The 24,622-nt window shown below is 39.3% G+C and overlaps 3 protein-coding genes across 3 annotated transcripts in view; 1 reads left to right on the forward strand and 2 right to left on the reverse strand.

The window, feature by feature from the left end:
• LOC134815763 (pecanex-like protein 1) overlaps window positions 1-24,622 on the reverse strand; it is a gene marked incomplete at its 5' end in the record, with an annotated part of 49,097 nt that overhangs the window by 15,755 nt on the left and 8,720 nt on the right. The window contains 7 exon segments of the mRNA XM_063824348.1: window positions 11,447-11,582; window positions 19,292-19,399; window positions 22,576-22,747; window positions 23,789-23,903; window positions 24,063-24,166; window positions 24,304-24,400; window positions 24,522-24,609. Of these exon segments, the coding sequence (XP_063680418.1) occupies window positions 11,447-11,582; window positions 19,292-19,399; window positions 22,576-22,747; window positions 23,789-23,903; window positions 24,063-24,166; window positions 24,304-24,400; window positions 24,522-24,609 (820 nt within the window).
• On the forward strand, window positions 4,170-9,043 carry LOC134815761 (uncharacterized). Its single transcript, XM_063824346.1, has 12 exons — window positions 4,170-4,366; window positions 5,222-5,315; window positions 5,492-5,716; window positions 5,951-6,137; window positions 6,391-6,570; window positions 6,778-6,871; window positions 7,410-7,525; window positions 7,636-7,834; window positions 7,932-8,110; window positions 8,302-8,541; window positions 8,688-8,781; window positions 8,891-9,043. Exons 1-11 carry the CDS (start codon window positions 4,209-4,211, stop codon window positions 8,759-8,761), a joined length of 1,746 nt encoding a protein of 581 aa, XP_063680416.1. The 5' UTR covers window positions 4,170-4,208; the 3' UTR covers window positions 8,762-8,781; window positions 8,891-9,043.
• On the reverse strand, window positions 12,014-14,401 carry LOC134815760 (spatacsin-like). The gene has a single exon (XM_063824345.1). The coding sequence runs from the start codon at window positions 14,385-14,387 to the stop codon at window positions 12,096-12,098; it is 2,292 nt and encodes a 763-aa protein (XP_063680415.1). The 5' UTR covers window positions 14,388-14,401; the 3' UTR covers window positions 12,014-12,095.

Here is a 24,622-nt window from a genome sequence, read left to right on the forward strand (position 1 = left end):
GAGGGCGTAGGACGCAATGGCGGAACTTTCCTAAAAGGGTGGACACGATCACATGACTCACTTTATCATGGACACGAGGGCGGAACACTGACCTAAATTTGTCCATAAAATCTGAACTGATGAAAAGTCCATAATCTTGATATTTCAACACTAAGTCTCACTTGAATGACTTAAATGTACATCTTTGTTGGGTATTAATGTCGAAGCTTGTAGTAAATGTTAGAATTTATTTATTATTTATAAATTTGACCAAAACCCATAATCATGGGTAGAGTGGACCGCTGCCTGTGTCCCTCTTTTCCAAACAAAAGGAAATGATATTAAAATTCGTAATGGGTGAGATCGTTTATCTCATCCATTGTACATTGTACATTGTATATGCTTTCTACAAGATTCCCAGTTGGGAATTAAGTTTTAAATTCTGCGATAAAGTTTCAACATTTACAGCACACCACTGCTCGTAACAAGGTATGATTTTGTCCTACAATATATTTTGACAATATACGTAGACGAAGAGTGTTTAGTTTTACACCGTTCCGATTTAAATGATGGTTATAGGCGGGAAAGGGACCCCTTAGCCCTGTTCACGCAGGCTCACGGGCAAACCTAGATGTCACCCCACGTGAGTGCTGCGCGCGATTTGACTGAGCAAGTCAAGTAGTGCCGACCCTGAGGGGCTCCCGGGCTGTTATATAGCAGCGGAATGGGACCACTATTGGATCGTTCACCTGGCCTTATCTTATTCCGACAAGATTACATAGTTTTATTCGAGAGATAATCTCGAACATTCGTCAGTGGAATAAACGAGGATTCGTTTTATATCCAAAAAATGGCCGCTGTAAGTCGGAGCGCGGTAAATCGGGGTTTAACTGTAGTTATAGCGGTTCAATAACCACATACTACTGTAGTGTCTAATATACAATCTACAGGTCAGGTAATTAATCAAATTCTCACTAGGTATGTAAGTTATTATGCTCAATGTGGTAAATAGGAGGTATTCTATAATCTAGATCTATAAAACGGAGTACAAGAAGGAAAAAGTACGAGTCACCGGGGGCTACAAAACAACCTGTATTCGAATACTCCTCGATTGTCATATAATAGCGTCTGAGCACAGCTAAACACCAACCTGTACTGATTTATTGTCTTGACCGCCTCTTGAGCTCTCTATACGATTACATAACACATGCGAACAGCATAAAATAACACACAACACTGATTTGGAAAAATTTGGCGTCTCTACCAGTGCGGAAAATAGCTGATTTTGGATATTTTCAAAACGACCTGTATGGAAAAAAGTGCTTAATTTCTCTCTTATGGCATTTTCCTTAGAATCGTTTACACTTTCGAATGTGGTATTTCACTAATAGGTATTTGAGAAGATGTGATAACAACTATTTTTACCCCCACTTTTTACCGAAAAAAGATGCAAAATTTGCACCCTTTTTGAAATAGGCGTCAAAAATCAACATGGGAGCTTGACAAGCTAAAATCTAGTTTCCTTAGTTTATAAACTAAGTTTATAAATAATAATTTTGAGAGAAATTTCATCAAAAATGAATACTTTGGGCAGATTAAAACACACCCTTAACTTTTAGCGAACTACCATTTCGCAGCTTTTATTTTCTTATAGTTTTTTGTATTTAACTTTTTGGCAAAATTGTATGATCATAATTATAATGGATACCAATTATGAATTAGGCGTCCTCTTACAATTATATTACTCATAACTAACAGGTACACCCTGACGGCAGACACAATGGAGACGCTTCTAAGTTGTATACTGGCCATGGCGTTCTAGGTGATAAACGTTGTGGCCCAAACAGGGTGGCCCAAAAGTAACTGCCCACACGCAACCCTTTAATGACTCACGTAATTCTTCTTAGAAGAATTTTTCTTAGAAAATTTTAGAGATTATAGATATGGGTCAAACTTAGATTTCCTGAAAGTTTCGTCAAATTTAATTAATAACAGTGGGTGTGGCACGCCAATCCCTCTTTTTCGCTATTGTCACCATAAAGTGAGAACGCTTTCAGCTAGGAACTTCAAAGTTTCTAGACATGTACATGTTTGGTTTGATAATTGAAGTGTTTTCCCAAAATTTCAAGTTGGTTGTTTACAATTTAAACGAGTTATGACCCTTTTAAGATATTGCAGATAAGTGATCTTGGCACTTAACCCTGTACGTTATACATGTTATAACTGGTGAGGTAAAATCTATGAGTGTGTCGATTATAATCATAAACAATGCAGTGCCGGTTGTGCTTCTAACAAATAGCTTCAAGCTATACTATACAGGCACGATAGCATGACACATCTTCATGAGTTAGCAGTTCCTTTAATCAGAAGACACGCAACCATGATCAGCAATTTGCCATACAATTTTTTTATTCAGACCTTGCCTAAGTTCCATTTATTTTGAAGTTTTTGTTGATGTCCACATATAAGCCCACGGTATTAATTCCTACTTAACCAGTCAACTACTTTTGTTCATGTTTCATGCTACCCTGATCATTATGAGCCGAAGATATTTTTTCGGTTTTCTGAAGTCCGTAAATCTCAATAGAAATCAGTCAGGGGTGTAGGAAGCGGGGGGGGGGGGGGGGGGGGGGGGGGGGGCAGGGGGGCCAAGGCAGATTAAAACACACCCTTAACTTTTAGCGAACTACCATTTCGCAGCTTTTATTTTCTTATAGTTTTTTGTATCCAACTTGTTTTTTTTTCAAACAAAATTTTTGGCAAAATTGTATGATCATAATTATAATGGATACCCAATTATGAATTAGGCGTCCTCTTACAATTATATTACTCATAACTAACAGGTACACCCTGACGGCAGACACAATGGAGACGCTTCTAAGTTGTATACTGGCCATGGCGTTCTAGGTGATAAACGTTGTGGCCCAAACAGGGTGGCCCAAAAGTAACTGCCCACACGCAACCCTTTAATAACTCACGTAATTCTTCTTAAAAGAATTTTTCTTAGAAAATTTCAGAGATTATAGATATGGGTCAAACTTAGATTTCCTGAAAGTTTCGTCAAATTTAATTAATAACAGTGGGTGTGGCACGCCAATCCCTCTTTTTCGCTATTGTCACCATAAAGTGAGAACGCTTTCAGCTAGGAACTTCAAAGTTTCTAGACATGTTTGGTTTGATAATTGAAGTGTTTTCCCAAAATTTCAAGTTGGTCGTTTACAATTTAAACGAGTTATGACCCTTTGAAGATATTGCAGAAACGTGATCTTGGCAATTAACCCTGTACGTTATACATGTTATAACTGGTGAGGTAAAATCTAAGAGTGTGTCTATTATAATCATAAACAATGCGGTTGTGCTTCTAACACATAGCTTCAAGCTATACTATACAGGCACGATAGCATGACACATCTTCATGAGTTAGCAGTTCATTTAATCAGAAGACACGCAACCATGATCAGCAATTTGCCATACAATTTTTTATTCAGACCTTGCCTAAGTTCCATTTATTTTGAAGCTTTTGTTGATGTCCACATATAAGCCCACGGTCTTATTCCTACTTAACCAGTCAACTACTTTTGTTCATGTTTCATGCTACCCTGATCATTATGAGCCGAAGATATTTGTTAGGTTTTCTGAAGTCCGTAAATCTCAATAGAAACCAGTCAGGGGTGTAGGAAGCGGGGGGGGGGGGGGGGGGGGGGGCAGGGCGGCCATCGCCCCCCAATAAAATCTGGACTCGGGGCAAAAAAGGGCCAACTTTTTTATTTAGGTTTCTAAAAAAATTTTCGGTTTTTTTAACCGAAAACTTTGTAGGTCAAAAGTTTTCAAATTTTTTCTGGAAAATACTTTTGTTCATGTTTCATGCTACCCTGATCATTATGAGCCGAAAGTATTTTTTCGGTTTCCTGAAGTCCGTACCTATATTCGGGAGGCTGTGGATGTGATTGGTTTCATATACTTATAGAAAACGTGATATTTGGCCCGCAGATTTGAAGGAAAATACGCGAATTTGGTCCTCAGATTTAAAGGAAAAATGCGCGATTTGTCGCGAGAACTGAAAGAATCGCGATTTGTCGCGAGGATCATCATATTATTAAGTTTTATTCTTCTTTTAAATTCAATGTAATAATACGTAGATTGACTCCGACCAGATTCATACAATCTAATTGTCCCATGTTTGCTTTGAAAGCGACAAGCTAAGAATAAGTCTAACATCCAGAAACTAGATGATGGAACTGTCACCTTTGAAAACAGCAGTCCTGTTCCTGGGACTGATAACGTTGCTTCCTACTGCTCGCGGAGGAGTTACGATAAAAAGAGACACTTTGTTCGCCAATACCTTGGAGAAATGGAACGTCAAAATCCGAGACAGACGTGATTTAAGGTTTTTAGATCATACCTTTTATACTCCTTTGCCTCTTATCTTAACTGGGGGGTTTTAAGAAAAAAATCCAAAAAGTTTGCAAATTTTAGTTTTCCAAAATGTTAGTCATTTTCCTCTAGATTTTTCTCATGGTTATACTTGAATCTTAATTTCACTGAACTGTTTTGATTTTAGTAAAAAAATCCTAATTGAATGTTCAATTTTAAAATCCTTGTCATTTTGAGTATAAATGAGTGGTTGCGGTGGAAGATAAACTAGATACAGTAAATCTTCGATAATTTACCGCAAACCCCGATTTCGAAAAATTTTATTTTCCTGACAATTTTTATCCTTTTTTCGACAGTTTGGTCAAAATTTTTCGACAATTTGAGTTTTTGTACTAGGGAAACCCTAAAAACACCCTAATCTGTCCAGGTCTGATTATTTCTTTAAAATTTCGCAAATCCTCCGATTCCAATGCCAAGTGTTTGGCAACTAAAGTGGAGGGAAGCCGCTGTTCGGCATTTGTATCACTCATAATCATAGACGTTCACATTTAGTGATTTAGACTTTAGAGGAAGGTGATTATGTTATGGACTTTATTGACGTGATCCCTTATAGTATTATTACTGAGGATGCGACCCCTTACGCAAGCTCATTACCTCGGTTCAAGGTGTGCTTGTTATGAAATCTATCAAATCTTTAGACATGAGGCCTATCCAGTATCCACCCATCTTAATTCTTAGACCAATTTCGGACGCTAAAAACCAAAACCCCGATTTACTGCAAACCCCGATTTACCGCGGGTTTTTATTTCCCCAGTAAGTCCGCGGTAAATCGGGGTTTTACTGTATTTATCTCACACTTTCATTTCAGTGAGAGGTACGATCGTTTTAAAAGAGCAGTGGATTCGGTCGAGAGAACCACTTCAGGGATAGTACTGAGAAGTCTGAACTCCTTCACAGTTATGGTAAGTTTAGTGTAAACATGTTAGTTTGGACAACATGTTAGATACGTAGCGCAAGTATGTTAAGAATTTGGCACTCGTCTATAGGGCTCCAATACCAGTCCTCGGTTTCCACATTAAACTCTGTCATTTTGTATAGAGCGTATACACTATACAAACATCAACGGAAAACATTTCAGAACAACGAAGAATGGGAGACAATAGCGGTCCCAATCTTAAGAGAGAGCCTCAACAATTCCACGGATAAACTTGTGAGCGTAAAGAAACGATCAACCGAAAGGCACCCTGAACATCTACCCCACCCTAAACATCTACCACTGGAGAACAACAACTGGGAGGAGGAAGTGGGCCTCGTCGCACCAGCAGATCAAGGGAGCTGTGGAGCCTGCTGGAGCTTCCCCGACGTAATTAGTCTTTTCATTTCAGAAAGTTTAAACATGATAAGCAAAAAAGTAGTTTTCATCGGATAGCCCACTCTGTTTAGCCCACATCTGTGACTATGAAAATACCGAATGTAACAGTTAATTTTGTAACTAAAAAGCAAGCTGATTCAGCTGAACGAATGTCTGGCCTCCAGTATATCATTAATATTTTGATGTGCCCTATCTGCAGTTACAGGAAATCTAACTTTTCCTCAGATTGGAGCAATGGAGGCAGTGAACACCAAACTGACCGGAGAACATAAAGCATTTTCGCAGCAATATTTCGTGGACTGTTCTTACAGCTACTCCGGCTGTGCAGGGGGTACTGTGAACTACGGCTTCAAACTCACCCAGCAGCGACAGTTCTTGCCGGCCTATGAAGACTACCCTTTTACTGGAGATTGTAAGTAGGCGAATCCTGTAGGTGACGGCCAATATATTAGATTATACTGAATACTGATCACATAACTATCTTATAATCCGGGCAATCCAGACATTCGTTTCAATGAAATGAAATGAAGTGAGGTATTCATATCCCGCTCATACGATTAACCAAAAACACAAGGAAGGTGGTTAACCATGTCAGAGCGGCTGAAATATTTGTTTCAAGAAACTAGATTTTAGTGCGCCTTTTAAAACATCATCGATAATTTCAGTTAACGGGTGCCCATACACGGATGACTTTAAAACCATGAAGAACAATGCCATGACTAAGATCTGGATTCAAGACTACATGCCCTTAGAAAAAAACGAGCATGGCTTAATGGAAGGACTGCTAACCTCTCCAGTTACTATGGGTGTGACAATCAGCGAGGATCTGTTCGCTTACTCAGGAGGTAATGTTTCCCCTTTTAACTTGGATTGTATTTTAAAATAATCTTTAAAAGTTATAATATCTTCTCAAATTTAACAATCAACTCTGTATTTATATTCGATGAGTTTTTAAAGAAATGTAGGTAGCTTATCTCAAAATCCGGACCCTTGCTTATCTTAAGTACTAGTTGAAATGACTCAACACCAGCGTGAAGATGTAAACATATCAGGTGAATTTGTGGATGAAAACTGTGCGACAGCTGCCAAGCCTCACGCTCTTCTTCTAGTAGGATATACGGAGAAAACACTACGTGTCAAAGCAAGGTGAGGCTAAGAATATGTACCACATTTCATGTTAAAGCTAGGTGGCTCAGTTGGTTAATCTGCCTGGCATTGCTTGAGGTACCAGGTTCGATTCCCGGCTCTGTCACTAGCCGTGGGGTGAGGGTCGTCGACGCTCAGCTAAGGATCCTGAGTGGTCTATGCAGCCCCCGAGTCCATTCAGCCAAATGCTCGAGAAATCAGGTATAAGGGTTAAATGAGGAGCTGCCCATTGCAGCAAAGTCTCGGGCGAAGAAAGTATGGTACACACTACCTTAAACCGTCACTGGCCTAATGTATAATTGAAACCTTCGGCTTCCTGTAGTTGGCTGGTTACACACTTGTGTAACAATGTGGCTGTTGGAATGTCTGAAGTAAAATAAGTGTTGAGATAAAAAAAGGTGAGGCTAAGAATATGTACCATATTTCATGTTAAACTTAGGTGAGGCTAAGAATATGTACCACATTTCACATCAAAGCTAGGTAATGCCAAGAGTATGTACCAATGGTAAGCAGCTGCTATAATGACTCATAACCTCAGTTACGGAACTGACTTTGGAGAGGGAGGTTACATCAACTACCTGCGTGGACACCCCTCACTTCACAACTGCCATTTCTTTGAACATGCTTACTCTGTGTTGGCAACGTATAGGCGAGGTAAACATTGAACCTTTATTTTCTGTGGGTATTTGTTTTATTCGATTTTTGAGTCCCCGGATCCCACAAGAATTTGATTAAACACAGTAAAACTGACACAACGTTCACAGATCTGGAATACAAGTATTGCAATGACCATAAGCCAACAACCCATGCAATATGCCAGGAGTCTTGTCTTGCCATGAACACGGAAACTGAATCTGGATGGAACTTGGCTGTCATTCCAAGTCATTATCACAATCAAATCGTGGTTGATATGCTGAACGTTGACTTCCCGGGAAAAGCTAATGAACTTTGGATCGGACTTACGTAAGTTTACTATGTTTTTGCAAAATTCAAATAACAAGTCAATATCTAATAAGTCGTCACATTGTACATATCACAACAATATTCACAATTTTTTCAGTGGACATGGAGATGATTTTTCTTTTTATGACTGGGCAGACAACTTTACACCAGCTCACTTCATTTGGATGTCTAAAGATGGGTTTGGAAGACGTTACGGGTTGATCATGCAAACAGATGGAAAATGGACTACTAAAGGATCTGAGACATACGAAACACGAGGACTCTGCAGCAGAGCAAGTCAGTAACTTTTTACTAACTCACTTTTTACTCAGTATTTCGACCATTTCACAAATCACAATATTTATCAATTAAATAAATCAACCTGAAGTTTATCCATATTTGTAGGTTAACCACAGACGATTTTCTATCAATTTAATCCTGTATATTGTATACATATCAATATAACCAACCAACTCATTGCTCATCAGTAAATTGCTGGAACATAGAAAATGCTGTGAAGAATGGTGCGGTGAAATTCAACAAAGCTGACCTATCTGAGGGCACGGTAGCATCAGTGAAGTGCACAAACGGATTGGAAGTGGAAGGAGCCAGCAAGTTGACATGTGTCGGAGGATTGTGGGACAGCGAGATACCCCAGTGTGTTGAACCAGTAGCAGCACCAGTAGCAGCACCAGTCCTACTAAAGGGAGGCAGAAAAGGCAAAAAAAGTAAACATCCCTTATATAAGTTTAAGATATAAGCTAAAAACAAACATTTCGTAGACATATTAAAATATCATTTTTCAAAGGCTTGTCAGCATAAAAACCACCAACAAGAAATGTTTGGATGCGCATTTCTAATGATACCATTTCAGGTAAGGGAGGGAGAGCCAAAAAGGAAAGGAAACCCAAGGACAAATTACATAGAAGTAAAGGAGAACTAGAGTAGGAGATGTTTAAATTATAAAGGTGTGTATTTTCCTCATTTCTATGTTGGGGTACTGATACGTTAAATAAGTATAATTAATATCATCTGCAATTTTAATATGATGTTATATAAAATAACAACTTTTTGTAGGGACCAACGAAGAAAAGAGGAGAAGGAAATAGAAGGGGAAAAATGGAAGAGACAATTGACATATTATTTGAAAAGAAAAAGCCGTATTATAAAATTCTTCCGTCCTGATTTTAGTCTTGTTATACATATTATTGAAACGTATAAAATTTCGTGTATCATTGTCCAATTTTCCAACTCTCGTAATCAACAAAATCCACCAAACACAGGTAATTTGTTAACTCATTGAGTAAGAAGATAAAGCTGAGTAGGTCACCGTTTTATAATACATGTTATATTATGTATCTTGAAACATTGGCGCCAAAATTAGATATCGCGAAAACAGCTTGTCCTGTTGTACATTTACATTTGGTCGATAAGAGAAAAAATTACCTAAATTTACTTCGGTTGCTAGTGGACTGATTGCTGTTGCTATGGTGGTCACTGGTCATGGTAACGTAAAAACTTAAGAAGTCACCATTAAACCTTAGAACTATCAACTACCAATAATTTTTTACAGAATGAAGTTTAGACAAATGGATTAAAAGTTATTATCCAAAAAGTATATTATATCCAAAAAGAACATCCTCGCAAGACTTTTAAAACACCCTGTAGTACTCTTTTAGGACCTATTTTCTGAAAGAAACAAATATATCTATTTGTAAGTTACACCCGTATTTACACTCAGAATTGAGTTTGACCATTTCCCGATACGAGATTGGGGAGCTGGAGGGGTTCTATAAACAAAGAAACATGTATGTATCTGTAGCCCCAGCACTTCATGTTGTCGTTGTGGAAGCGTGCCTATGAGGTAGCGTGTCTGACGATATACAGTGCGAAAATCCTCGACACTATATTGTAAGGAAACAATTTAGTTCTTTAGTACAAGTAACAAGTACACTAGGTTACACTGTATTCTTGTATTGGATTAATTAGTGTAATACTATTCTCGTGAGCTACGAAAACACGTCTTTATAAATTTTGGTACCGTTGCTCTCCTCTAATGGGTATCACGTATTTATTTCAGTAAACTAATGAATATTGTCCTAAGACTACTTGTCCTAAGACTATCTTAAAATTAGGTTTAGGAAAACGATCAGCCAAGAGTCAAAGTTTGACAATATAGACTCTACAATTGGTGTAATGACTTGCCAGATTCATTACACTAGCAGGAACCCGTCTAACCCTAAAGTGGTGTCAAGACTCAAAAGACTTGAATAATTATTACCTATTTAATTCGCGTTTTTGACACCACTCGGGGTCCAAATTTTAAGCACTAAAATTCTTATACCTTGGCCAATTTTTTATTATTTTATGCTGATTTGACCCAGTCAAAAAAGTTTCAGTTGTATATCTTTTACGGTTTTTGCGGAAAGTCGCGTTAAAGTTGATGCCGTGGTATCAGTAAAATGGCACGGATCCATAGATAATATCGTCTCGCTTTATATATAGTAAAATTAGAACTTCAACAATATAGACTCATAAGGGTACCGCGACAATTGACCCCCCCCCCCCCCCCCCCGACAATTGACCCCCTATTTTATTACACTGGGGTCAATTGTCGCGAAATATAGGGTTTAGTACGACAATTGACCCCCCAACAATTGACCCCCGATGTAATTACATTGGGGTCAATTGTCGCGAAATCTAGGGCTTAGTACGACAATTGACCCCAATGTAATTACACTGGGGTCAATTGATCGGGTTAGGGTTAGGGTTAGGGTCAGGGTCAGGGTCAGGGTCAGGGTCAGGGTCAGGGTCAGGGTCAGGGTCAGGGTCAGGGTCAGGGTCAGGGTCAGGGTCAGGGTCAGGGTCAGGGTCAGGGTTAATTGTACTAAATTATATTGTCGGGGGTCAATTGTCGGGAGGTCAATTGTCGGGGGGTCAATTGTCGAGGGGTCAATTGTTGGGGGGTCAATTGTCGCGTCGGGGGGTTAATTGTCGGGGGTCAATTGTCGCCCACCCTACATAAGGACCAATGCTAAAGATCTGTGAGTATCCATTATCCAACAACAGATCCCCCTTTTCTCCTCCCTTGTATTGAAACATTCTTACAATCTACATTACGCCCAGTTTCTAATTACCCCTTTTCTCCTCCCTTGTATTGAAACATTCTTACAATCTACATTCCGCCCAGTTTCTAATTATCTAATACCAATAGTTGGTGTGTATAATATTGTGTTGATATTATACATCATTACAACGGGGGAGATGCAACGACCGCTGGCATTAATGACATTGTCAGTATTTTCAGTATTGCCAAAATTTCGAATACTGACATTGATGGACATGATATGTTTCGACCCGAGATTATGCAGTTTTACAAATTTTTGAACACTTTTGAAAGTTTAAATTAATAATAAAGACACAAATATCAGAGCAGGTAACGTTAATGCCAGACGTGCCTATCATCGGTAAAATTTGAACACTGTCGATTCTAGACTGCTCTAGTGCTCTTGATCCGGCACTGTTCACTGTTCAGCAAACATAACTTTGAGACTTGATTAGATTGTCGCATGTTAAATATTAAATTGCAACTCAAATCACTTCAGAAAATAAAAAAATTAATACACCACATACTATGAACTTCAAAGAGAGCGTGTTCCTTAGTCTTCAAACAGGGAGTCAAGAACCAAAGGAATGGCATTGATTTACGTAGGTGGGGGATCAGGTAGTGTATGGTAACTCCTACCACGATGGTTATGATCTTCATTACCTGAAATGGGACTTGTAAAAATGGTATAGTTTGATAGGAGACTTAGTTAGGATTGTGTGGTCTTTTCTTTTGGCTACATACTTTCTGAAGAGTCTGGTCCTTTTGTAATAACGGATTTTAAATTATGTTTAAAAGCTGAGTGTCTGGTTTGGATTTAGGTTTAAATGCTTTTCCGATGCATAAGTGTACAGATTGGTTCAAATGATAGATTGAGTTGTCAATTTTAACTGGTGAACTTCAATACATTTTTTTTAGGTTGATCTAAATCCAGAGTAAAAAGAATAACCAGTTCTTTGTTAAATATTGTATTTGAAATTTACACAATTTATTGTTCATGAAACAAAAAATAAAGCTTGCGCTTGATAAACGAAAATACGTACATTTTTTATCATTATAAATCATCGCAGTCGCGAACTTTTAATTTATCATTAACGCTCAATTAAATTATAATTCCTTGCTTTTACAAATCATATCTAGTGATATTTACAATTAAAGTACACAGAAGACATTTAATCAAATTAAGTTAGAAGGCAACGACAATTTTTGAGCAATCGATCGCCTCAGTCTGTTGTTTTTGCAATGGGACAAGATCGCAATAAGATTTCTAGTCGCAATCTCGTCAAGCCTCCTAGCTTTCTGAGCATGAACACATATTCCTTCAAAGAAGTTTGAATCTATGAAATGGAGAGCTCTATAATCTTCAAAATAGTCCATATTTTCTTCAATGATTGCCATGCGAAACACGAATGGAGTCAGATCGGTGACGTTGTAAGCAGCAGCAACAACGTATGATTCGTGGAAGTTAGGATTTTTGGTCAGAAAGTTTCTGACCTGATCCGATGATAGGTTTAGAATGTTCATGTTAGACAGCTGTCTTTTATAAACAATCTGCAAGCTCACCAAGCGAGCTTGTTTTGTGCATTCTATCTGCTTCTCAAATGCCTGATCTAACTTGTAATGTCTAGCTGCTTTGGAGTACCTCTTTACACACTCCTCCATCCGCTCAATCGAGGAGCTCTTGTCTGCGGCCATAACCTGAGCTCTTCTCAGGTATATCTTCGCAATCTCCAGATGTCTGTTGAACTCCATACAGAGAGACTCTCGGTTGAGCTCATCATCTGGGTGCTGCTGCTGGAGATAGGCGAGTAGGGCGCACTGGAAGTGAGGTTTCTTACTGGCGTGGGGGTGCTGAATAAACAGTGCAAATTTATTGTGATTATACACCAGATCACAGATGTACATCATGTCGCTGAATTGCTCCGCCTCGAAGAACAGGTCAACAAGTTGCTGACAAAATCCAGCTTGAGCTAGTTTTGGAGCTTTCGCTTTGCAGAACTCTAAAACTTTGAGTCTGCCGTCAGAGCAGTGACCTCGTGTGTAACAGTAGTGTGCGAACAGTAGGAGTCGGAGTATGTTCTCCAGGAGAGACTTGGGTAAAAGATCGTCCCAAATCACGGAGGCAAGAATATTGACGTCAGAAACAAGATCTGCCAACTTCTTAAACTCTGAAAAAGGCAGATCCTTGGCAAATGTTGCGGTGACCATCCATTTCTTAAGTATCTTCACAATGAAACTTGAGATATCACTGCTACTAAGATTCCGGAATGCTACATACTGTTTTAATACGTTTGCAGATGCTTTGTGTCGCACAAGAACTTCGAGGTGTTTCTTCGCAGCATGGTTATGGCGGTAAACCATTCCTAGTTCTTTTGAAATTTTGTAAAATGTTGAGAACATTTCACACAAACCACTTCCTGATTTAACATATGTTCCTAGCAGATCGCCAATATAGATCTCATCCAGAGCAGCCCAATCTTTTGAAGTTTTCCCAACTGATCCGGGTTCCTGCCATTGATCTTCAGACTCTGAGTAAAGTGACATTGAAGTCTGGCCCTCAAATCGAGTACTAACACTTCTAACTCTCTTCTTGTAACTCCACTCCTCGATCCTCTGTCTGTTGCCTTGCTCCGAAGCTAATATCACAGTGGATTGTGACATAATTGAATATCTCTCCGTTATCAGAGAAATCACCGACTCCGGCAAAGATTTCATAGTGACGAACTCTTCAGCAACATCCATACATGCCCTCACGACCTCCAAGTCTTGACTGTTAACTGAAAAGAGTTGGGCGAGACGTTCTGCCCGCTGTAACGAGCCTGCTTGCAGAAATTGGGCTACAAATTCCTCAACTTTAGCGTCAACTTCCGCATCAATATCGAACGAATAGTCAGGAAACTGGTAACCTGGGGAGCGCTTTGGGACATCGATTAGCTCCCAGTCTTGTATTTCCTCGAGTGGGCTGAAGAAAGTTATGACCGGTTCTGTCTTGTTGAGATATGCATTTGCAAGAACCACCCAGTAGAATCTGGTGAGACGATCTGCTTGTGCCGGACCGATGGCTGGCGGTATGCAAGTTATAATAGCGGACAGCCCTTGACTGATCAAATAACTCCGTTCGATCTCTCCAAGCTCCGAGTTGCATCCCTCTTGGAGATAAAACTTGGCTCTTATGATAGGCCCTCTCTCTCCAAGCTCGGTTTGGAAGAGTTCGAGTCTGTTTTTAATGATGCTCCAAAAGTTCAGTCTACTTTGAAGGCTTTTCCACAAGTTGGAACTCTTGAAACGGTTCAACTGATTTTTTATCTGATTAAAAATAGCATCAGCCGTATTAAAACCAGCAATCTGGGCGAATTTTCTAGCGAGATCATACTGTTCATTTTTAATCATCTGATCAAGTACTTCGGCAGCTTCTTCCTCAAACACAGCTGTTGATATGGTCCTGTGAATTTCAGTTTTAGTAAACATGATTGCGTCTGGGTCCTCATGATGAAGTCGAAGAGTCAACTTAGCTTCTTGAAGAACCTCTTTGAGGAGGGATAGTCTGAAATAATCCGGAAGGGTGAAATATTTTGTGAGCGGATAATCAGACAAGTGCCTCACGACAAAAAACTGTTGGAAGTTCGTTTCGGCAGATGTTATCAGGTCAGCCAACATAGCAACTATGAAGTCTTTAACAACAGAAATGGTTGGGAGGATCTCATCAGTCCAGTTATCGAGGGATTTCAGACAATCAGAGGGCAGTTTCTCCGGTATAACTGTCATGCGGAGACTATTGGCTAGTTTAAGGATGGGTAAAAGATTTGAATCTGGATGAAAAATTATAAATGCTTTCAGTAAAACAGGCAGTTTCTCCCCTGCCAAGGACGGTAGGATTTCTGCAAGACCTTTGCTGACCAAGTCGACTTTCAGTGTTGCTTGTATCCAATTTACCATAGCAAGTTCACGAGTTGTGCAATTGAATGAATAGCTCAAAATAGCAGTCACTGGCATTATCTTTGAGAGGGTTACTAGTCTCTGGGCAATATTTTCTTGACCGATACAGGCTGCAAGTTTCCCAAAGAAGCCGCAGCAATCTAGATACTTTTGTCTGCCAAGTGCTCCGTATGTTTTTTCTTCCATTCTAAAGAAAATCTGCTTCATGTGGTTTTTCAAAGAAGGAGTGCACTTCCCAATGATCTCAACAGCTTGAACCTTTTCTATCTGCCACGCGTGAAGATTCCAAACCAAATCAAGCCAACTGTCATGCTGACAGACAATATCCAGTGAACCTCTTTTGCAGAACAGATGGAGCAACATTTGACCCTCAAACCTCGGTAACCCACCCCGTGATCGTAGGGCTTCCGAAAGAATGGGCAGGAGCTGCTCGACTTTGTTCTCACCTAACCACTGTCTGATCGTAGCTCTGTCTTCTGAACAAGAAAAGTATTTGTTGTGGCAGAGTAACCTCATAACTTGAACATCGACAACAATGTTAGTGCAATCCCTGCTCAGTAGCTCAGTGATCATGACCGAGGAACCAACAAACGAGTGATCAGAGGCGTGTTCAAGAGCAGCGTCGTAAATCTCTTTAACGATTTCATCCTTCGAAAAGTTATCCATGTTCGTTATTGACATGAAAGCATAAAACGGTCTGCCCATGGCAATGTAGAAACTGTAATCAGCATTTGTTTGTCTCCCAACTTTGGCAGTAAGCTCGGGGTCAGTAAAGGTGAGAAAAGTAGAATAATCCATGCCAAACGAAGTCCACGAATCAAACTCTTGGAGCACTTGCAGCACATTTGGGGTTAGAAAATCTTGAGACGAGTCCGGAAAGAGAACGTTCCTCAGTCGGGGATATGAAGACAAGGAGATCTTCAGCTGATCCGGATTACACCAATCTAAAGAGGAATTGTCCAAACAATCCTGAACTTTTTCTGGGGAATACAACAATAAAGCTAGGACTGACAGAGGGTTTGAAGTTGACATCATGGAAGAGTCCTCGACAATCCATTGCATGGAGAGGAGTAGGCAGGTATAAAAATTGTCTTGAGACGTTTGAGAGATCAACTGGATGTAAGATTTGATGAGCAAGAAAGCTGGATCATCTATTGTGAAATTTGAGAATTTATCCAGAAGTAGGTGTAGAACAACAAATGGGTACAATTTATGCTCCAAGGATTTGTTCAGGAGTTCTTCCTCAAACTTTGGGTGCCGAATAACCCCATTGTTTGAGATATCAGCCAAATGAGCCCCGATAAACTCATTCATCGAGCATTCTACCCGACCCTCTGAAATCATCCTGTTCTGAATTATAAACTGGTTGATTGACGGAGTGAAGAAATACTTATCTGACATGTAACATTCCGAGAGAAGCTCAAATTCACACTCCTCCACAAACTGTTTGTCTCGCCACATCTGATATTGAAGCTCAGTAAGTTTAGGGAACTGTTTCGCACCACTCTTTGAACCGTAGAGACATTGCTGTTCATAAAGGATAAGGTCCTGTTTTGTCCTCTCCCATCCGATCACCCAACTCAACTGAAGTGATATCTTGCCAATAGAACCAGAGAGAGGGAGGATATCATGTCCAGTCTGGTTGTACTGATGCATCTGCTGGAGAAACCTCTCTCCCTCCAACTCTTCCTTAGTGAAGAGGTTGGGAGGAAGTTCGGACACTAGGTAGGTACACAAGGCCATGTCATCCGTTTTCACACAGATTTCTTTAAGTTTAGCGTTTCCCTCCATCATCATGTTAGCCATGATTTGGCGAGCTCGAACGAGATCTTTGTTCTTCAGTAGATCTATTAAGAATTCGTTCACGGTATCTTCAAAAAACGTATCGGATGTTTTGTCGAGAGTCAGCAAGTAAAATTCTCCGAGAGCTACATCCCCATGTAGAACAGCACTCTCAACTACTTCCTTCTCGCTCATCTTCGTCCATTTTTCTTTCAAGATGCTTTCGGCAGACTCACCAACCCCTGAATCACTTATAGTTCCAAGCGATTTCGAAGAATCCGAATAATCTACTTTCGCTTCTTTAAACAGCACACTTCTTAACTGCGACATATACTTGGACAACGCAGTATCGGAATTATCTATTTCAACTGCTTGGGATATGAAATTCGCGCCAAGAATCGCGACCTGCTTACTAAAATTGGAATCATCTTTGCAAATTCCGACCAATTCTTGGCAAGTCTCCAAGACCTCTTCGAAACCACCGTGATCGGACAACACTTTGTTCAGACAGAAGTTAACACTTTCTATCTGCTGGTAAGTGAGAGCGTGGGAAAGTGAGGAGTGAGATATTCTGTCGGTGGGTTTGTTGTTTAGCTGAGTCAGCGAGCTAGCTACTTCAGCACTACGGAAGACTAGTACCTTTTCCAGGAAGGTATCTAAGTTGAGCTCGGGAACGATAAAGAAAACATGCTCGGGGGTTACACCAGACGGGAAGGGGAACGAGCTCAAGAGAGATATTGAACCTTGGTAATTGGACCTGGAAACGAGGGTGTTTGACTCCAAGTCAAAAAGGAAATATGTTGTCTCTATGTCTTCAAGATGGGACGTCATAATGATGTACTTTGCGTTGTCTGGCGAGGGATAGAAAGATAACTGATTGATGTTCTGATGAAGCTGGAACGCTTTAACCAGGCCATCCCTGGATTTCTCCACATACCCTGGAATCATTTCCTCGATAACAGAAAGTTCATGCAGCCACGGATTCTCGACTTTGATCTTTTTAAGTGTCCAATTGATTCGGTGCAAAGTATTCGCATTATCAACCACAATAACAGTTGAACAGTTTCCTAAAATCAATGAGGGCTCAGAGAGATATGTCAGCTCACTCATATCCAGCTTGTACACTATTTTAGACCTCCCAACAGAGTGGACTGTTAGCTGATACGAGATGAACATGAACAGGAGGTCCTCGTGAACTGAAGCACAGTAAAGCTCATCAGAAGGACCAATCGACACAGACATATGGAAACTAAGATCCTGCAGTCTATCGATTCCAAAAACCAGCACTGACCCTCCCTTAGTCTGGGCCTCCTCCGCCCGAAATGCTAAGACAAGTGTGTCCTTCTCACTGCAAACCAGTTCCACGAAATACTCATCTCTGGACCCTTCCACTGACAAAACCCCCGGTAGATCCTTCCAGACCAGGAAAAAGCAGGCGTCACGTGACGTAGGTTTGAGAGTTTCACTGATCCACCACAAGGTCACACCATCCTCGTGCAGTACAATTAGACACAACTCCCCAGAGATCCAGCTGCTTTCTAGCCAGGAGAAGATGCTGATTGGACGCTCAAAGGTTTGGGTGAGGGAGGGGCTGGTTTTGCTGAGGGTGCGGAGCTCGAGGGATGTGGGAGAGGTCTGAATAGCGAGAAGTTGAGATGTTGATAGGTACCGGTACGTCTTATCTGAAGACATAGAAGTAATTGGATATGGTATTTGCAATGTCATGAGAAATAAGCAACCATCATAAAGCAGGCAAAACAATTTGTTTCAGCAAGGTAATGAGACCAATAACACTTAAAACCCGTTAAAATCTTTGTTGGGAAACTCACGAGAGATAAGTGAGAAAAGATTAGATTTAGAAAGGACTGTCTTCTGTAGGAAATCCTCATCTTCGATTTCATATTCCAAAGTACCAGAGTCCGACAAATTACAGCTCATCTCATGACTTCACTATGCAAAATGTAACAAATAATATAATCATACGGTATGACTAGGTAGATTTCGTCAGAGAAACAACGTTGTTGATTTCTCGGTGATGATCTTTTCAAAAAATGAAACGAATGGTAGATCGATCAATTAACAATCAGATTAACGACAAATTTAGGATTAAAAACGCGTACTAGACATAATGTGAGACATGTAGATGTGAATAGACAATGTAGACATGACAGACAATGTAGACATGAATAAGAAGTTGTTACTTTGAAACGTCGTTTATCCTAACAGTGCAATATCATTTGTCGCAAATCAGAATAATCAGAAACTATTTGGAAAAACCCAAAAACTGTCTATAGACATAATGTATTAATATAATTACCCAATCAGGACGAAATTCAACGAAACAAATGCAACAAAACGTCAAAAGAGAATATGACATTGATATACAGAAACTGTACCGAGATAAGCTTTTCCAAGTACAAGTCTCATGTTACAATCAAGAACGTTGAAACCACTAAATTTATTATACAATATACATTATACATGTATAATATATAAACATATTATATGATGAAATATACATATTATATACATGTGTATGTTTAATCACTGATTGTAATCGAACTAAAATTTGTTTACAATGAATATTAATCCAATTGTGACATTCTTTAACAACTTCAAAAACCTAGACAGTTTGGTAAAAGATGAAATCTTACCAAAACAAGATGCGGCTTGACAGCGACAAAAGCAGTTGAAGCGGACACAGCAAACGTCAGAACACCGATAATGGTACACGTTATCAAATCACACTGGTAACGGTTCAACTGCGGGATTATGGGTTTAGAAGTTGAAATATCGACATATTTCCTTGTAAAGTTTAATTATTTTCGTATAGTCATTGAAAGATCGCCTAATTTGGAATAGTAACACATGAAACAAGGTCAAAAGGAATTCGAGGCACGTGCGGAATCGCTATTTTCCCCATTCTCCGCGACAAATCGCGATTTTTCAGTTCTGATCCGCGACAAACTGCGCATTTTTCTTTAAATCTGAGGACCTAATTTGTTTTCTCTCCTTTAAGTCTGAGGGCCAAATATCACGTTCTTTATAAGGGTGACCGACGACTGAACCCAATTGAACCTAGTTCCCACACAGTTAACAGGGCACCCAATCAGCTTAATTGGGTGCCCAATCAGCGTAAATCCCAAAACGACAGTTATATTATTTATACTATACATTGCTATTAGGGATGAGATCGTTCCAAATTTTGGTAGAGGTGTACAGAAAGTTCTGTTGGGATCATATCTAATCTCAGTAATGGGATCAGACGAAGTTTTTCATTTTTAGGGCAGAACTTAATTGTATGATACATGTGCAGATTCTCCGGATTCATAATGTTTAATGTCATAATTCGCGGCACGTGCGGAATCGCTACTTTCCCCATTCTCCGCGACAAATCGCGATTTTTCAGTTCTGATCCGCGACAAACTGCGCATTTTTCTTTAAATCTGAGGACCTAATTTGTTTTCTCTCCTTTAAGTCTGAGGGCCAAATATCACGTTCTTTATAAGGGTGACCGACGACTGAACCCAATTGAACCTAGTTCCCACACAGTTAACAGGGCACCCAATCAGCTTAATTGGGTGCCCAATCAGCGTAAATCCCAAAACGACAGTTATATTATTTATACTATACATTGCTATTAGGGATGAGATCGTTCCAAATTTTGGTAGAGGTGTACAGAAAGTTCTGTTGGGATCATATCTAATCTCAGTAATGGGATCAGACGAAGTTTTTCATTTTTAGGGCAGAACTTAATTGTATGATACATGTGCAGATTCTCCGGATTCATAATGTTCTGCTCAGTGAACAGCAGTTTAGTGTGTTGAAGACAGTAGTTCTTGCTAGCCATAATATGTTTATTATAAGTTCTCGAACGTGCACATTCTTTATGATCAAAATCGGGGATGTTACCAATCGATCAGCAGTCTTATACATCGCTTTGCAATTGTACTATGCAATGTACATAGTGCCGTTCTCCATGCGGTTCGGCTTTGTATTTTAAGAGATTCCTTAAGGCACGCTGATCGAGAATAGAGGACTTCAAGTCTCCGTCGTACTCCGTTTTATCGATAGCTGTTCCATCTTGTAAACAATTTCTCCGGCGCCTTTGAAAGTTAGCCTCAACTCAACTTATAATCCTCCAAGGGTATAGGAGACCGACAGTGTTTGTTATCTACTACTAACCCCGAAATTTCACCGCTGTGGTCAATATAATAAAGTAGTGACAGAGATTGCTTATTTTTAATGGAACGTGTCCAAAATCATTTTTGAATCAATTCATGATCGAATACAATATAGTATTAATTAATTATTTGATGAATCATATTTTAAATAACTTACTATATTGATAAGTTGATAGTAGATCGATAAAGTCATAATTAAGGAAAATACTTGAAAAATAATTTGGGGAAAACAATGATGGTGACCTAAATTTTGGTAGTCCGAAAATATGGTGTTTTAAAAAAACACCAACTTTCGTACAATTTAAATATGTTTCGTAAGGTATAAATCAAGAGGCTTGCATATAATGAACATATTGACACGGGTGCAGAGTTGAGTCTGTACGGAACCTAGTAGTTTCAGATCCTTGTTTAACGTATGCTGTAATCAAACAGAGGTGTTATATTCCTACATATGTAGGCACACAGAAACTACATAAAAGTGCACTTATTGACTAATTTGTCCGAGTATCTGCTTGCATGATCAGTTTTTGAAACTACTACACATAAAGCAGCCCTAATACAACATCTATTGCAAAATTAAAACCCAAGTGGAGAACCTACAAGTAGTAAGTATGCGTACATAGATGTAAGTAGTGATACATCTCTATATAATTCAACAGATTCTCTTTGAGTATTCTGAGTCGTACGACCGCCCACGTGCAATGGATAGAATGTGTAATTAATTGGGTGTTACATTGTTTATATTAAACAGGCTTACTCATTGATGGATATTTTTTGACGCGATTAAATTCTTTCAAGATACTACTATTTCCTCCTTAAATGACCGTGTTTTTCTATCTATTACTGAGTAATATCAATAACCGTAATTGAAATTAACTCTTTAACAAGTAACAAAAAACAGAAATTTCGGTTGAAAATTTGTTGACCTCTGAAAAAAAACTTGAAAGGTCAGCCACCGGTAAATACATGACCGGGATAATTTGGCGGGTTTTGGGAAAGTCCGCCATATTTTTCCCGGTCATTAATTTTCCATTAATATTCCCGAGTAAGGTAGTCCGAAAATATGGTGTTTTAAAAAAACACCAACTTTCGTACAATTTAAATATGTTTCGTAAGGTATGCTGTTTTATACTTACTTTACTTTGAGTACTTTGAGTAGGTTTGGCTGGGATCGCTTCAGGACAACAGTATCAAGTACGTCCTCCTATCACTCCACAGGGGTCTTTTTGTAAGTACCATTCCAAGAGTGAGTTGTTGTTAGTAGCGGTGTATCCTTTAGTCGGAGGTGTGTCGGGGAATTCTTTAAGGAATTTAGCCAGTGACGATTTTAACAGGTCCAAAGTAGAGATGGAATTAATTTCTTTGGGGAGAAGATTCCACAGCTGTGCCGCTTTCACTCCAAACGAGTTTTCATAGTGAGTTGCCATAGAACGCTGTGATTTGTTGTTCAGTGCTGGTACAGTAGCTTTTATTCCATGTCGGGGGTTGTTTTTGAACATTATAGCAATAATACATGCATATTCGAGATAATTATGTAATATACTATTGTTTTGCTTATCGCTCCATAATCTAACTAGACTAACGCTGGCTAGTTTAACGAATATATGACATCTAACTTAACTCTGCAAATACATTATCTTTCGCCGCGATTTCGACTAGTTTGGCTTGTCGCGGCGCCGCGATTTTTGGCCTAAATAATCGCAATTTTCTTTTGTCCTTGACATGAAAACATGCAACAGATTCATTCTACTCACCAAAATATTCTCCATCTTAAGAGGCAAGTTATCGTGTTCATCATAGTTCATTTCCATTTTGATGACTGTTCTCTTGATGAGTCTGAAGAGAGTGGAAATATTGCCACTTGTTCTGGAAAGGTGGTAACTGGACATCAGAGACAGAGCCAACATCACTGGTAACCACATTGTCCTGCAGAGAAACGTTTAGCAATCATAAGTCAATACAGGGTGTTAATATTTACTATTGTGTAGTGCAACAGAAACATACAATATAAAGTGACTTAATTGACTATATTTTTTGTCCGAGTATCTGCTGCCATGATCAGTTTTTGAAACTTACTCACATAAGAGCAAGCGTACTACAACATTCTATTGAAAAATTAAAAACCAAGTGAGAGAACGCTACTAAGTAGTAAGTACTAAGTATGCGCTACTACTAGTATTATAGTAGTGATACATCTCTATTATAATTCGAAAGATTCTCTTTGTATGTATGTCTGTATGTCTGTACGACCGCCCACGTGCAAATTGGATAAGAAAATGTGGTAATTAAGTTGTGTTTAAATTGTTTTATATTTAAACAGGCTGTATCTTCAGTTGGGATGGATATTTTTTGACGCGATTAAAACTTTCTTTCAAAGAATACTACTAGTTTCCTCCCTGTGACCACTGACCACGGGTTTTCTAGTTATTATATAATACAGTAATACCCCGATTTACCGCGGAGTTTGGGAGAAAGGAAAAAAACGCGGTAATTCGGGGCGCGGTAAATGGGGGTTTAACTGTAGTTATAGCGGTTCAATAACCACATACTACTGTAGTATCTAATATACAATCTACAGGTCAGGTAATTAATCACATTCTCACTAGGTATGTAAGTTATTATGTTCAATGTGGTAAATAAAATGTACTCTATAATCTAGATCTATAAAACGGAGTACGAGTTACCGGGGGCTACAAAGCAACCCGTTTCCAGTACTAGTTGGTGAGCACAGCTAAACACCAACTAGTACTGATCTATTGTCTTGACCACCTCTTGAGCTCTCTATACGATTACATTAATCATTGTAACACATACGAACAGCATGAGATAAGTGCAAAAGCATAAGCACCCGATGTAAAATTTTGAAACAAATATGAGAACGACGGGGTGAGTACCTTGAAACGTACGACTAGTATATACTATATATAAATATAATAGTATAACTATAGTACTAAGAATATTACTAACGTGTGGGAGACCTCCTCCAGAAGTGCAGCATAACAAAACCCGTAGACTAGCCCCACAACAGTCAGGGACCTTGTCAGGGACACAACCGCTCCTGACACCGAGTGACAGGCGTTTCCTGAGATGGACAGTGTTTTATCGTGTGATGCTAGACAATTTGAAACATTTTAAAAGTTTAACCATACATATTCCAGCATAATTTTGTTGGAAATTGAAGAATATCCGGAAAGGGTCATGACAATAATACAGTGAAACGTTAAGTTTTTCTTCCTGTTACCTCCGAAGACATGAATGTCGATCTGTTCTAGAACGAAGAGAAGGAAAGTGTTGACTTGAGGGAAGAGCCCAAACAGGAAGATCACCGGAAGAACATTATCATCGCTGTGAAGTTTATGTTACTAATTGGGGACAGTAAATTTGAGATAAACTACTTGCGCAATATACAACTAAAACTTGTCACGTGATATGTAGAAAGGTATCAGTTTCAAAAGGTAAACTCACTCTTGACGGCAGCGAACCCGTGACCAATGGAACGCGGAGAACACAGCTTCCAGCCATACATTTCTACACAGGACAAGTTATTCTTTCTGGCCACGTTCAGTCCCAGCAGTATTCCTAGGATAACGATGGTTTTGACATCATTTCCAAAATATTTGTGTAACTTTATTGGTAAAATTGGACTCACATTTATAAAGTTGGGCTAACTTTCGTTAGAATAAATTAAGGTTATCTTTACCAGCAGAGAGTAGGAAGTATATAGGTCTGGAGATAGGGGTGATGTGGTTAAACCCTTGGGTCGGGGAGGCACTGTCTGGCTGTACACTCTGAGTACAGATA

The sequence above is a fragment of the Bolinopsis microptera genome, chromosome 5, assembly GCF_026151205.1.
Source record: "Bolinopsis microptera isolate Bmic1 chromosome 5, MBARI_Bmic_1.0, whole genome shotgun sequence".
Classification (NCBI taxonomy): Eukaryota; Metazoa; Ctenophora; class Tentaculata; order Lobata; family Bolinopsidae; genus Bolinopsis; species Bolinopsis microptera.

What these genes read in the sequence shown, in the direction of transcription:
- LOC134815761 (XM_063824346.1), top strand. Translation starts at nt 4,209, where the DNA reads ATGATGGAACTGTCACCTTTGAAAACAGCAGTCCTGTTCCTGGGACTG. An exon ending in GAACTTTGGATCGGACTTAC is followed by an intron (nt 7,835 to 7,931) that starts GTAAGTTTACTA and finishes CAATTTTTTCAG; the next exon opens with TGGACATGGAGATGATTTTT. An exon ending in AGGCAGAAAAGGCAAAAAAA is followed by an intron (nt 8,542 to 8,687) that starts GTAAACATCCCT and finishes ATACCATTTCAG; the next exon opens with GTAAGGGAGGGAGAGCCAAA.
- LOC134815760 (XM_063824345.1), bottom strand. Translation starts at nt 14,387, where the DNA reads ATGTTTACTAAAACTGAAATTCACAGGACCATATCAACAGCTGTGTTT.